Consider the following 14,439-nt stretch of genomic DNA (forward strand, 5'->3'; position numbering starts at 1 on the left):
AAGGAGCAAGAACAGCAGCCACCTTTGCGTCTCCGGTTTTGCCTCGCTTCATGGGGCACAAACTGCTTGTCTTCCATTTCTCCACCACATAGGTGCTTGCTTCTTCCTCTCCTATCATTCCACCACCTACTCATTCACTTTCCATAGCGCCCAGCTGGGCTCAGGGCGGAGGTGTTGTCTTTGTGCTTCCCAGAGTGTTGGGTGGCATGGGTGGCTGGCTTCAGCCCATGGATTTATTTTTAAAAATTTTATGGGCCGGGGGTTGGTGGTGCATGCGTTTAATCCCAGCATTCAGGAAGCAGAGGCAGGTGGATCTCTGTGAGTTTGAGGCCAGCCTGGTCTACAGAGTGAGTTCCAGGACAGATTCCAAAACAATACAGAGAAACCCTGTCTGGAAAAACCAAAAAGAAAAAGAAAATTTCAGCACTCGGGAGGCAGAGGCAGGCGGATCTCTGTGAGTTCGAGACTAGCCTGGACTACTAAGCGAGTTCCAGGACAGCCGCCAAAGCCACAGAGAAACCCTGTCTTGAAACCCCCCCCCAAAAAAAAAGAAAATTTATGGGTAGATCAGGCTGGCCTTGAACTCAGGAACCTGCCTCCCAAGTGCTGGGATTAAAGGTATGTGCCACCACACCAGGCTAAGCCTTGAGCATTTTGGACAGGAATTCTGCCACTTCTACCACTGAATGGGCCCTCTAAGTCCCCTTCCCCAAAGCCCTGGTAATGTATCGTGCCAACCTGTATCTGTGATGATTGTAAGGCACTGCCCTGGTTAGTTTTTTTGTTAATTTAACATAAGACAGAGTCTTTTGAGAAAAGCGAATCTCAGTTGGCCTGTGGGACATTTTCTTGATTAATAACTGATGCAGGAGGGTCAAGATCACCTTGAATGGTGCCACCGTAGGCATGTGGTTCTGAGTTGTATAAGAAAGCAATCTGAGCAAGCCATGAGGAACAAGCCAGTAAGCAGTGTCCTTCTATGGCCTCTGCTTCAGTTCCTGCCTCCAGGTTCCTGCTCTGATTTCATTCATTAATGGAGTGTGACCTGAGAATTATAAGATGAGATAAACCCTTTCTTCCCTGAGTTGCTCTTTTATTTTTCAAGACAAGTTTTCTAGACCAGCCTGGACTTGAACTCAGAGATCTGCCTCCACTGCCCAGCTTATTACATTTTTGTGTGTGTACAAATGTATGGAAGTGCATATGCAACCATGTGAGTGTGTAAATCAGAGGACAACTCTTCAGAGTTGGGGGTCTCACAAGGAAAGAACTCAGGTTGTCAAAGTTGGTAGCAAGTGCTTTAAGCCCCTGAGCCCTTTCCCCTGGTCTGTTGATTTGGGTTTTTGTAATATTTAATTTGGGGCGGGGAAGAGGCTTTTGAGGTATATATGTACTTGTAAGCCTAGCAACATATTAAAAGTATGCTCATTATACTTTACCTGGAATCTAGTTGTAACAGACATTCTTTTTTAAATTTTAATTTCTATGGATCTACGTAATCCAGGCTGGTCTAGAACTCATGATCCTCCTGCCTTAGCTTCCCATGTACTGGGATTACAGGAATCCGCCACCATGCCAAGATCTAAATATCTTTGAAAGGATCTAGCACGCTATTTCCCCAGTGTGGCACAGCCTGTAACCAGCAGGGTCAGAGCTCAACCTATGATCAGGGTCAAGCTAATTCTGTGGCCTCAAGCATAACCCAGTCTGTTACTGGCTCAGGTCTATCTGGGCGTCTTGTGTGTCTTGGTGTCTTGGTGTTTTCCAGCTTGGTGTGTTCAGCTTTGAATCCTTTCCTGATCAGACAGAGTGCCGGAGTCAGCTGGTCGCCAAGCCGCCCAGGAGTGCTTCCTCCGGAATGAGGCCGCCTTCCTTCTCTTTCTGCCAGGAGCTAGTCTGGCCACCCCCAGAGGTTGAAGATGAAGAATCTCCTGGGAAGCCCTTGGCTGAGGATTGGATCTGCCTGGCCCCAAAGTCATCAAAACAACAGCTGGGCCTGGTGGGGGTGGGGAGGTGACGGGAGAGAGCAACTCCTAAGCTGAAGTGACTGCTGCCTGGGTGAGGAACTCTGTTATAACAGCTGTCTGAGACATTCCATTTCTGAAAGGTGTTTCCCAGCTTCCCAAACCCATCTTGAAGCCTTGGGTGTCCTCCAGGTGGCCCTGGGAAAGTCCAAGGGAGGGTAGTGGGATGAGCTACTTTGGTCTAACCTTTCAGATTTTCTTCTTATTTTATTTTATTTTTCTGGGCATGTTTCCAAAAGAACTCTGTGTGTAGGGCATGATGGTTTATGCCTGCAATCTCAGCACCGGGGAGACTGGGGCAGAAGAATTGCTGTGAGTTTGAGGTCAGACTGGGCTACAAAATAAGACTTCGTCAAAAAAGCAAAACACCCTTTTGCTGTGAATGGTATAGCAGGGCATAGCCTGGTGTTAATGTGAGGCAGAGGGATGATATGGGTTCCATTCACAGCATCACATACAAACAAACAAAAAAAAAGGAATACTATGGAGGCTGTAGGAGGTCTGCAGAAGGGGTCTAGGGTCTGTATTTAGCTGTGAAGAACAGAGTTATGCCATTTGGTAGAGAAGTAGAGCCTGGGTACTGAGGAGACGAGCTGGGTTACCAAGCAACCAGGCACAGTTCTGGGGTTCCTGCTCTTTTGTGGCCCTCTCTTCAGTGGTCTTAAGGGCCCCTTCCATTTCCACCACCATATGGTCAGGTCCTGCAAAGGGGGTTTTGTACTGAAGGGAAGAAGAGTGTGGCTCCTTCTTCAGTCACAATGTTCCCCTCCCGGTCGTCCCTGAGGTAATCACTGACCTTTGCCTATCCTACTGTCTCCTGCCTTGGCAGTACTCTGTCTGAGCTCCACAAGTGCCTGTCTGCCAACTCTTGCCTAGCATGAGCTCAAGACAGAAATGTCATTCAGGACCAGGGATCCTCATGTCTAGACTCTAACCTCAAAATCCAGGGCAGCCTCACCCTCTAAGGGCCTCTATCTCCCACCTCCCCTCCACTTCCTTGGGGCTACAGAGTTAAGCTTCAAGGTGGGCTAGCCAACACCTCCATTTAGGGGATACTCCTTTCCCGGTTACCGAGGGCCTGCCTTGTAAAAGGAGTCTGGCTGTTGTGTGCACACATGTATGAATCTGTCCTGCCTATACTCCTCTTAGGCTTTGGGTGGGGGCATCACCACAATTGAAGAGACTGGGCTCAGTGAGATTTCCATCTTACTTAAACAATGTATTCATTCACAAAGTATTTGCAGACACACCCTCAGATAGTACCTGCCAGGAGGGGCCCTGGGCTTAACCAGCTTCGTCCATCCAGCTTCGGGTCCCCAGGCTTAAGCTCTAGCCCTGCTCCCCTCCCAAGTGTGTGGGCTGGTCTTTGGTAGAGGCAGGAACCCAGCTGGGGGTGAGAGGGTTGGGAGGTGCTGCATAGGAACAGGCAGAACTGGTGCTAGCCCTGAGAGTCGAGGAGACCATTCCTCCTTCTTCTCTTAGGTCCCCACTGCTGGAAGACTCCCTTCCAAGAATACCTTGGGATGGGACAGGAAACTTGGGTCACTTCTTACAGAAGCATCCCAGCCAAGACCCAAACCTGGGGGTCCCGTGTCAGGGTTGGAACATTCCTGTTCAGCTAGTGGCACATTTGAGGCTTGCAGTCTGACTCTGACGGCTGTTTCTCTAGGAGCATGGAGTCGGCGGTCCTTGCCTCAACCACCTCACCCTCCAAGCTTCTCCTAGTACTCAGAATCCCATCATCCTCCCTATGCTCTGAAGACCACATAGCCTGGCTTGCTTCCTCTGTCCTAGCCCAAGCATCTTGTCACATACATGCACTTTTACTCACAGCCCTCCAGGTCATGGCACTCGCTGTTGCCTCTGCCTGTAAAGGTCTTCCTTCCTGTAGCTCCCACCACAGGGTTCCCATTGACTCCCTGGCCTCGCACGATTATTCATTTCTCAGGGAAAATAAGCAGCCCTGTGTATTAAGTTCATTTTATGTAGCTGTGACCACGATGGCACAACTGATAGGAGCAACTTAAGATTTGCTCTAGCTCCTTTAATCCCAGCACTCGGGAGGCAGAGGCGGGCGGATCTCTGTGAGTTCGAGGCCAGCCTGGTCTACAGAGTGAGCTCCAGGACAGCCTCCAAAGCCACAGAGAAACCCTGTTTCGAAAAACCAAAAAAAAAAAAAAAAAAAAAAAAAAAAAAGATTTGCTCTAGCTCAAGGTCTCAAAATGCTGCGGTCTGTCATGGTGGGGGGAAGGCATGGTAGAAAGGTTCTTCATATCACCGCAGACCAGGGAGTCTCAAGCAGTAACATAAGCCGGGAACTGGTCTTTAACCCTCAAAAAAAAAACCTGCCCTTTACCATTAGGCACAGCCTCCTAAAGGCTCACGGGCTCCCAAAAACTACTACTAACTAGGGAACGAGGGTTGAGGGCGTGAGTCTGGGGATCATTTCAGATTCAAATCATAGCACCCTGCGTCTCTGTTGCGTGGAGCATTCATTCCTGAGTAGTCCTCATCTGGCAGTACTGGGAAGACAGGGCTTGGCCCAGTGCCTTGTGTCCTCGGTGCAGAGACTGGGGTGGTGGTGGGGCTCTGGAACCTGCCCCCACAAAGCTGGTCCAGGAGAAAGTGTGATAGCAGGAAGGAGTTGAGAGCCCTGATGCTCTTGGTTGCTCCTTGACTGCTGTGAGACAGTGTGTGTGTGTGTGTGTGTGTGTGTGTGTGTGTGTGTGTGTGTGTGAGATCGGGTCCAGGCTCAACCCATCCCACTGCTCCAGGCCTCCAACAGCTGCTCCCAGCGTTTCCTGTTTCTGTGTTGTGGTGTGTGCTTGGGTTTTCGTGTTAGACACAAATGACAAGTGGGACAGCGGTGGCGCACGCCTTTAACCCCAGCACTCAGGAGGCAGAGGCAGGTGGATCTCCGAGTCTGAGGCCAGCCTGGTCTACAGAGCCAATTCTAGAGCAACCAGGGTTACACAAAGAAACTCTGTCTCAAAAAAAAAATCAAAAAAGAAAGAAAGAAAGAAAGAAAGAAGGAAAGAAAGAAAAATGGCATTTCAGAGCATTCAGCCTGGTGGAAATGGGAGAAGTTTCCCCCTTGGCACTCATCCTAGTCAGCTTTAATGTGATACAGCCAGGGTCATCTGGGAAGGAAGTCTCAATTGAGGGATCCTTGGGTCAGACTGGTCTGCGGGGGGAATTGTTGTTGCAGGAAGACCCAGACCACTACTATGGGCTATACCATTACCTGAGCAAGTAGTCCTAGGCTGTATGAGGGAGCTAGTTAAGCATGAGTCAGTGAGCAAGCCAGCAAGAGTTCCTCCATGAAAAACAAAACAAAACAGCAGCTCATAGTTCGGGTGGAGAGACAGGGCAGGGCAAGCAGTTCTGTCCTTGCATGGGGTCAAGGGTCAGGTCAGAGGCCCCAGGAGCTGCCCTTTTCCCTGGGATTGAACATGACCACAGCCATCTGTGGACAAAAGGCCCTTCTTCTCTGCAGAAGCCTGACTGTGGGAGGAAAGGAACATTCCCTAGGGTCCTTGGCTGAAAGCAGGGACACTCTAAGAGCGGTGTTCTGGGTTTCAGGAAACCCCTCCACCTGCCTGCAGACCCAGACAGGGCAGGCCAGCTGCTCCAGGAAGTAAGGCACAGACAGGCACTCCTTGTTCTGAGCCAAAGTCATTGTGGCAGGCTAGACTTAGCATCAAAGGTTGTCCTTCCTCTTGGGTTCCTAGGTTGACAGGAACAGGCAGGGGCAGTCAGTCCCTGGAGGCTGAGGACTGAGGGGTCAAGGTCACCCAAACCTGGCCCATCTTTGCTCTTTTCCCCTTTCCTGAGCCTATCTTGTTTTAGAGAAAAGGCTTCTGGACTCTTCTGTTTATTCTTCCTTTGGTATCTGCTTTAAGCCCAGCCCCGAACCTGACCATTGCACCCCTGGCTGACCCCATAACCCCTAGGATGTCTGTCTTCTGGGGGTGGGGAGCACTGCATGACAAAAGCATAAGACTTTTCTGGTGGCTGCTCAGGGGGTAGGGATGATGGGAAGGGTATCCCAAGGAATTTGGCAGCAGGAACAATTCAGCCTGAGCTCAAGTCAGGCAGGTAGCCCAGCTTGGAAGGGCTGGGTGGAGACTGGGCCTCCTGTGCCCTCTCCGTCTGATGGTGAGGCCAGAGGAAGGAGGGCAGCTGCTTTCTCAAGTGCCTGAGTCACAGTCAAGAAGGTCTGCTCACTTTTTCCAGAAGGGATGGAAACAGGGCAGGCTGAGGTGTGAGGATAGGCCTGGGGACTACGAATCTCTGCTTCCTTCAAGACCCAGCTCCCTGGCAGAACAAGCCTGAGATAAAATGGTTCTGTTGGGGACTCTCACCACCCCCCCACACCCCAACCATGTCCTCTGCTTGTTCACAATGCCATCTCCACAGCAACCTTGTGTACTGGGAGCTGGAGGTTAGTTGGTGCCCCCTGAGAGGCATGCTCTTTGAGGGACTCACACACGCTGCTCCTGTCTCAAGCATTGCTCAGGCAGAAACATCAAGCACTTTCTGGTCCATTCAGAGGCCTGAGGTCTGTGGAGTGAAGCCAACACCCACTGCCAAGATTCCCGGCAAGGGAGTGGGGGACGGCAGCAGGACATAGCTCTTACTTGTTCCTGCAGCAAGCTTCTCGGGCTCAACCGTATTGCTTCCTTTTTTAGGCAAAGCCAAACTCAGGCACCGTCCTCAAGGCCCCACAGTGTCTCACCTGCCAGAAACGGAGGAAGGAAAACCATTGAGTTCCATCCGTCCTCCCTGCTGGGTATCCTGTTGCCGAAAGGGAGGGGACATCCTGCCAGACAACATCTCCCCCATCCCCCGTGTGTACCTTCACCCCGAACACTACACAGGAAAGCATCTTAGGAGAGCACCAGCAGTGCAGCCCTCTTGAAGGACTCAGTGTCCTGTGGACGACACTTTGGTCTGGGTTTGGCACTGACTGCAGGACGGACCCAAGTCTGGATCATCCATCAGTGGGTCCTGGTCCTGCCGGGTTCTGGCCTGGGCGTAGCCCTGGACCACCATTTGGGTACTGTATAGGAAAGCAACAGGCCATCATGGTCACTCTGGATAGCTTCTGACTGCCTGGCTTCCCCTTATGTCTTTTCCTCCAAGAATTCCGGTGAGCGTGCTGGCAAGGCAGGCCTTTTCATTCTGTAAGAAACTTCTTATATGCTCTTGTCTCAGTGTCCTTACTGGTCAGACTGCGGAGAAAACCGGCCGCTCTTCCAGCCTGTAGTCAAGCTGGGGTTCTTGTTGAGGGGCGAATTGCTTCTTTGTATGGCCCCACTTCTCAGGCTCTCTTGGCCCTGACTTCAGGCGTTTTGCAGTTCAGGAACTGTGAGGAGCTCTAAGGGGAGAGGCGAGAGGTGAAGAATATGGGCGACACATTATCACAGCCTGCAAAAGAGAGATGGGAATGTCAGCGCATGCCCACATGTATGTGCCTTTGTGGCTGTTGCTTGTCACCGCAAGCCTGGGACCGCTGAGGCACGCTTCGCTGCTGCGCAGATTAGCCTTTGAGAGCTCGACAGAGTGCACGCGCCTCCCAAGCGGGGGGCGTGGCCGCGACAGTGGGTGTGGCTTCTCAGAGGTGGGTGGGCCTGCCTCGCCGTAGGAAGGCAAGTTAGCTGCCAGCTGCGGTCAAGAGCCCGCCACTCTGTGCGCGATGCTGTTCTGGACTGCGCTCAGCCTGGCTTTGAGTTTGCGGCTGGCACTGGCGCGGAGCGGCGCAGAGCACAGTAAGTGTGGTGGAACCCGGATTCCAACTCCTTGACAGCCCCATCGGCTGCTGCCCACGCTGGTCATGACTGTCCAGGTGCAGCGGCGGGACGAGTGGGCGGGGGCGAGGAGCGGGTGGGGCGCACGGCAGCTCCTTAGCCACCTGCGGTGGGCGCCCCCAGGCACCGGGTGACTTAACTGAGTCAACGCTTGCACATCGAACGCGGAGGCCACGGTCTGCCCCGCCCCGCCCCGCCCCTCAGGCCTGGATAGTGGAGAAAGATGTTTGAGAGGCCTCCCTGACTCAGTTTCCTTATCTTTGAAAGGCCCCTCAGTAGAAAGGAGGTAAGAGGATTGGAATGGCCCCACAATGAGGGGGAAGCCCAAAGCCAGGACTAGAACCCAGGCACCCTGAGAACCCCTACCTATTTGAGACTTTGTGATGAAAGGTCTCATCAGTACTGATCAGTATCCGCAGGGCTAGGATAAAAGGGGAGACCCAAATGGTTGGGCACACAGGCTGTTTCGGGTGGGTATATCCTGCTTTCTTGGTACAAATGAAGCGGAGAACGGGGGCCAGAGGAGGGGAGGGTGATGTCATCTTGACCCTCCAGCTTGGCCATATGATGGGTGGGAAGGGCTATACAGTGTTTTGTCTTCCCCATCCCTTCACTTTTGCCCTCCCATCCTCCCCTGTTGTCTCCGTTGCTGTGCATGCTCAGAGCCCATTGTTTCTCCTGGAAACTGGGCTGCCTAGCTTAACTCCATCCTGGAAGTGGCCCTTCCGAAAATCTAGTCTAAGGAGAGCGGTGCATATGGCTCGGGTCCCTTCTGGAGACCTAGGCCTGAACCCTTGACTCCACCTGCGTGCAGTGTCTATTGAGTAAAGTATCGGCTCTCATATAAGGAACATGCGGGCAGCCCCTGGTGCCCTAGGTACGTGGGCATTGTACAGTCAGGAACCCTTGGAGAGTGTGGGCCTTTTGCTGGCTTATAACCCCATTCTGGGGATTCTACTACCAATATCTTTGGGCAAAGGCAAGCATATGCTTAAGGAAGTTCAGGCCTAGCCGGGCGTTGGTGGCGCACGCCTTTAATCCCAGCACTTGGGAGGCAGAGACAGGTGGATCTTTGTGAGTTCGAGGCCAGCCTGGTCTACCAAGGGGAGTTCCAGGACAGCTTCCAAGACAATACAGAGAAACCCTGTCTCGAAAAAAAAAAAAAAAAAAAGGAAGTTCAGGCCTTTGGGGTGGTTCTGCCCTGGGCATGGGGCTGTCTGGGGGGGGGCTACCACCTGAACTGAACCCCTTGTCTTTTCCTCTAGGTGCCACAGCATCAGCCCCCCCAGGGGGACCTGTTGTTCCTGCTGGACAGCTCAGCCAGTGTGTCACACTATGAATTCTCAAGGGTTCGGGAATTTGTGGGGCAGCTGGTGTCTACGATGCCTTTTGGCCCTGGGGCTGTGCGTGCTAGCCTGGTGCATGTGGGCAGCCGGCCATACACAGAGTTTACTTTTGACCAACACAGTTCAAGCCAGGCTGTACAGGATGCCATACGTGTCACGTCCCAACGTATGGGTGACACCAATACAGGCTTGGCACTGGCTTATGCCAAGGAGCAGTTGTTTGCTGAAGTCGCAGGTGCCCGGTTAGGGGTTCCCAAGGTACTGGTGTGGATGACAGATGGGGGTTCCAGTGACCCCGTGGGCCCCCCTATGCAGGAGCTCAAGGACCTGGGTGTCACCGTCTTCATTGTCAGCACTGGCCGAGGCAACCTGTTGGAGTTGTCGGCAGCTGCCTCAGCTCCTGCTGAGAAGCACCTACACTTTGTGGATGTGGATGACCTTCATATCATTGCCCCAGAACTTCGGGACGCCATTACTGGTAGGTGGGAAGAGCCAGGGCCTGTGAATCCCTAGCTGACAGTTTGCTGCAGGGGGGAGGGTCTGGGTTGAGACTTCAGGGGAAACTCATGAGCCCAATGCCTTTGTGGGTGCAGCAGTGGGGAGGTGACCTACGTGTTCTGTGCATACTGTCCAGGAACATGCTCCTTCTGGGTGCCTTCACGTACCCCGACACTTGGGCTATAAAGAGATTATGGCAGGCCTGAGTGACCACTTCAAGATGGGAACTCCCTGGCATTTATAGGCCAATGAACTGAGAGCTACTTGGAGTATGGTATGTGTGGAGGGGCTTAGTACAGATAAAGGAGGTCCAAGGCTCCCTCCATGGATCTCTGTCAGTTACATCATGTCATGTGTCCTTGCGTGTGTCCAGGGGCCAAATGTCTCGCCTGACCCACCATTCCTGGAGAAAGGAGAGCCAAGTGTGTCAGGGATTGTCTCCTACAGAGTTCAGGCCATACCTATTCCATTGTGGGGAGCCATAGTCAGAAAGGGGTTTGAGCTGGTTTTCTTTCACTCAGGTCCATTGTGGGGAATGCTGGGGGAAGCCAGGACAGGAAGACTGTAGGAGCTTATCACCAGCTTTCTTCTGGACCTTCTATAGCTGATCTCCCAAAGAGAAGGGGCTAGAGACTAAGGGCCTGTTGGTTGGCTTAGCCTGCGGTAGGCACTGAAAAATGCTATCACTCCAGGGTAGCATTTTTTTTTTTTTGGTTTTTTCGAGACAGGGTTTCTCTGTGGCTTTGGAGGCTGTCCTGGAACTCGCTGGAACTCACAGAGATCCGCCTGCCTCTTCCTCCCGAGTGCTGGGATTAAAGGCGTGCGCCACCAACGCCCGGCTGGCCAGGGTAGCATTCTTACCAAGTCTCTTACGGTGGATTAATCATCTACACTAAACAGGAAGGGCTTGGTCTGTTGATTGGAAAGGGTGAAAGGTCTGCTTCACCCTTTAACCTGGAGGGGGCAGAAGGAGAAAAGGCTTTCATCGGAGACACTGGTAACTAAGATCAGAATCTGAGTGGGGAATCTGGGAAGGGGAGTGAGTACCCAGCTGACCACACTTAGCACCCAGCATCAGCAAGGAAGAAAGCCAAGATCTGGATGGGCCTATCAAGCCTTACCTGCATATTGATCAGATGGCTGGCCATATGTTTGTTGTCCTAAGTCCAGGAGCCCATTCTGGAGCCCCTCCCCTTCCGCTGTCTTGTATAGGAAGGCCCCGCCCTCTCCCTAATCAGTAGGTTCAGCTGCTCCTGGGGTTGTCACACTTCCAATGCTCCAGGGGTCACTAACCTATAGTCTCTCATCTCCTGGCTAAAGCCTCTGATCTGTTTCGCTCCTTCACAACTGTTCGGGATATGGCTCACAACAGATTTTGTGCTGACCACTTGGTCTTAGGGGGACTGGTCCTCTGTTTTTAGATAATGCTGTGGACCCTGCTGCCTTTTGAGGGACCTTGGTCAGGGCTGTTTTTCTGTGAGGAGTAGCCGCTGTATCTTATAGGTCTGGGTTTGAGGATGAAGTAGGCAGGAAAGTTTATGATGGGGCCCAGAGTTGGGGACTTGTCATTGCACCAGCCCAGTCAGACCTGTAGTCATTAGCACCTACTGGTAGTGAACATCCACCTGGCTCCTGCCTCTCCTTGGCAGAAAGCCTCACCAGTCTTACCGGGGCTCCAATCTTCGGGTCCTCTCCGGATCAGAGAGAGCCCCCGCTCTGTGACACGGAGAAGGCCACTTCTGTTCCCTGACCCAGCACCACACCATCCTTAGATGCGATGCAGCCACAGCAGCTCCGGGCCTCGGAGGTTCTGTCCAATAGCTTCCGCCTGTCCTGGCCGCCCCTGCTAACAGTGGACTCTGGTTACTACGTGCTGGAGCTGGTGCCCAGTGACAAGCTGGTAACCAAAAGACGCCAACAGCTGCCAGGGAATGCCACCAGCTGGATCTGGACCGACCTCAACCCGGACACAGATTATGAAGTAGCGCTGCTGCCCGAGTCCAACCTGCGCCTCCTGAGGCCCCAGCACCTACGAGTACGCACGCTGCAAGGTGAAGCAGGGGTACCTCATGGGAGGGCGGGGTGGCATACGAGGGGCTCCCTCCAATCAACCACCCTTTTCCTCCGCAGAGGAGGTCGGGCCGGAACGCATCATCATCTCGCATAGCAGGCCGCGCAGCCTCCGCATAAGTTGGGCTCCTGCTCTTGGCCCGGAGTCTACTCTCGGCTACCAAATACAGCTCGGGCCTCTGCAGGGCGGCTCCCTGCAGCGCGTGGAGTTGCCCGCTGGCTGCAACAGCACCACCATCCAGGGCCTGACGCCCGGCACCACTTACCTGGTGACTGTGACTGCCGCCTTCCGCTCTGGCCGCGAGAGGGCGCTATCGGCCAAGGCCTGTACGACCTTGGGCGAGCGGACCCGCGAACCGCGGCCAGAGGCCAGACCGCCAGAACCGTGAACTGCCTGCCCCGCCCACCCGAGGGTCCCTCTTTCCCTAGCTCAGTGAGGGAGGCGCCGCCGCTGCGGAACCGAGTTTTTTTCTCGGGGATGGGATGGGGTGGGGGGGATGGGGAGATGGGGTGCCGGTCCTACCTTTGACCCGCGTGACTCCCCCCAGTGGTTTCCCTGCTGGTCATGCTGGGCACCGTCCTCGCCTGACTCCTGGGAACCCTGTGGGCACCCTGGTAGCCGCAATGGCAGTCCTCTCCGGTTGCCAGAGGAGTTGAGGATACAGAGGTCTTTGAGCAGCATTTGGCGGGGAGATGGGCAGTGTCTGAGAGCCGATTGAGGACATAAGGCAAGCAAGCATTTAGGAGAGGAGGCCGCAAGGTTTCCTACCTGTGCCAAAGGCGGGGCCCTCCGGTAGCGAGGACTTCACATGGCTTGGAGCCCAGGACCATTCAGGTCTTGCTTGTGCTTGGAAAGTGGGAGGAAGAACGGGAGGAGAGGCTGGTGCAGGCAGGATTCCTAAAGGCTTCTTGAGAGTTGGAAGGTTAGGGAGGGGAGTATTGGGAGACTGGTGATGTTGCCAAGTAGCTTTCAGCAGGATCCTCTGCTAGCCCAGAGGATCCTGCCAGAGACACTGGCCCTGCCTTCCTGCCCAGGATCTGCAATAGGGATGCAGTCTTTTCGCAGAAATGGGATGAGACCTTGGGGATGGGAGACCCCCGTGCTGTGACAGGCTCTAAGGGAGGCGTCTGTTTTAGTGTAGGAAGCTTTGTAGGGGATAGGAACAAACAACAGTCCCCCTGGGAAAGTTCACTCCAAGGACTCTGCAACATCGAACGCTGAGGTGTTGGGCTGGCAGGCTACCTACCTCCTGTCATTACCTACTTCCAGGGGCTTCTGACAGACAGCTAAGGGTGGTCAGAAACAGGCTTCCCCTCAAGCCCCTATTCAGGCAGAGTCTCTCCTCCCAGAATCACTTGTCCCAACCCAAGCTCACTTTATCTCTCTTCCCCACTAACGACCTAAATTCTAAAATACAGTCAAGTCAGTTACAAACTGTGCCTGCAGTCTCATTAAAATGTTTTACTTTTCGAGTCGGGTGGTGATTGGTGGTGCACGCAGGAGGCAGAGGGGATCTCTGGGTTCGAGACCAACCTCATTTACAGAGTGAGCTCCAGGAAAGCCAGGGCTACACAGAGAAACCCTACTTGAAAAAAAAAAAAGACTTTGCCAGACAGTGGTGGTGGTGCATGCCTTTAATCCCAGCACTCGGGAGGCAGAGGCAGGCAGATCTCTGTCAGTTCGAGACCAGCCTGGTCTGCAAGAGCTAGTTCCAGGACAACCTCCATAGGCACAGAGAAACCCTGTCTGGAATAACCAAAAAAAAAAAAAAATTGTTTTAAGCCTGGCATGGTGGCTCACTCCTTTAATCCCAGCTCTGGGGAAGTAGAAGTAGGTAGATGTCTGAATTTGAGGCCAGCTTGGTCTACAGAGTGAGTTCCAGGACAGCCAGGGTTATACAGAGAGAAAACTTGTCTCCAAAACAAAACCAGGGCTGGAGAGATGGCTCAGAGGTTAGGAGCACTGACTGCTCTTCCAGCAATCACATAGTGGCTGACAAACATCTGTAATGAGATCTGGTGCCCTCTTCTGGCCTTCAGGCATACACGCGGACCGAACAATCTACATAATAAATAAATATTTGAAAAAAAGCAAACAAAATATGGTTGTAAGCTAGTCTTGGTGATACTTGCCTTTAATCCCAGCACTGGTAGAAGCAGGTGGGTCTCTAGAAGTTCTAGGTCAAGCTAGTCTATGTTTTGAGTTTCAGGATAGCCAGGACTACATAGAGAGACCCTGTCTCAAAAAAAAATAGTAAGTTTTAAAAACAAAATATTTGTTTTATTTTTATTTTACACACTTTTTACATGACTTATATGGAAAGTTTATTTGTGAAAGGTTTATTCATGGAAGGTAAGGAAGTAAGGGGGAGAGAAAGAGACAGAGAGAGCTACACATTTATTTTATGTGTATGGGGGCGTGTGTATGTACTATGTGCAAAGAGGTACCAAGGAGGTCAGAAGAGGGAGTCAGATCATGTATAAATTGGTTGTGAGCTACCTGGCGGTGCTGGGAACTGAACCCAGGTACTTGACAAGAACAGCAAGTGATTCTAACTGCTGAGCTATTTCTCCAGCCCCTTATTTCATTTCTTTCTTTCTTTTTGTTTTTTGGTTTTTCCAGACAGGGTTTCTCTGTATTGTTTTGGAGGCTGTCCTGGAACTCGCTCTGTAGTCCAGGCTGGCCTCAAA

General features: G+C 52.6%; 1 protein-coding gene and 1 long non-coding RNA gene across 3 annotated transcripts; one reads left to right on the forward strand and one right to left on the reverse strand.

The window, feature by feature from the left end:
* Positions 1–5,075: 5,075 nt before the first annotated feature.
* LOC121135786 lies at positions 5,076–11,452 on the reverse strand. Of its 2 annotated transcripts, XR_005872901.1 has the most exons (3): positions 11,347–11,452; positions 6,883–7,454; positions 5,076–6,762 (listed from the first exon to the last, which is right to left on the reverse strand). It is a non-coding gene; the product is annotated as an uncharacterized LOC121135786 (long non-coding RNA). The 2 variants fall into 2 exon arrangements; XR_005872902.1 differs by having other exon boundaries at positions 5,076–7,454.
* On the forward strand, positions 7,631–13,183 carry Vwa1 (von Willebrand factor A domain containing 1). The gene is made up of 5 exons (XM_040735000.1): positions 7,631–7,795; positions 8,102–8,109; positions 9,109–9,658; positions 11,451–11,729; positions 11,809–13,183. Exons 1-5 carry the CDS (start codon positions 7,723–7,725, stop codon positions 12,135–12,137), a joined length of 1,239 nt encoding a protein of 412 aa, XP_040590934.1. The 5' UTR covers positions 7,631–7,722; the 3' UTR covers positions 12,138–13,183.
* The last annotated feature ends 1,256 nt before the right edge of the window (positions 13,184–14,439 follow it).

Source organism: Mesocricetus auratus, unplaced genomic scaffold, assembly GCF_017639785.1.
Source record: "Mesocricetus auratus isolate SY011 unplaced genomic scaffold, BCM_Maur_2.0 Super-Scaffold_100042, whole genome shotgun sequence".
Classification (NCBI taxonomy): Eukaryota; Metazoa; Chordata; class Mammalia; order Rodentia; family Cricetidae; genus Mesocricetus; species Mesocricetus auratus.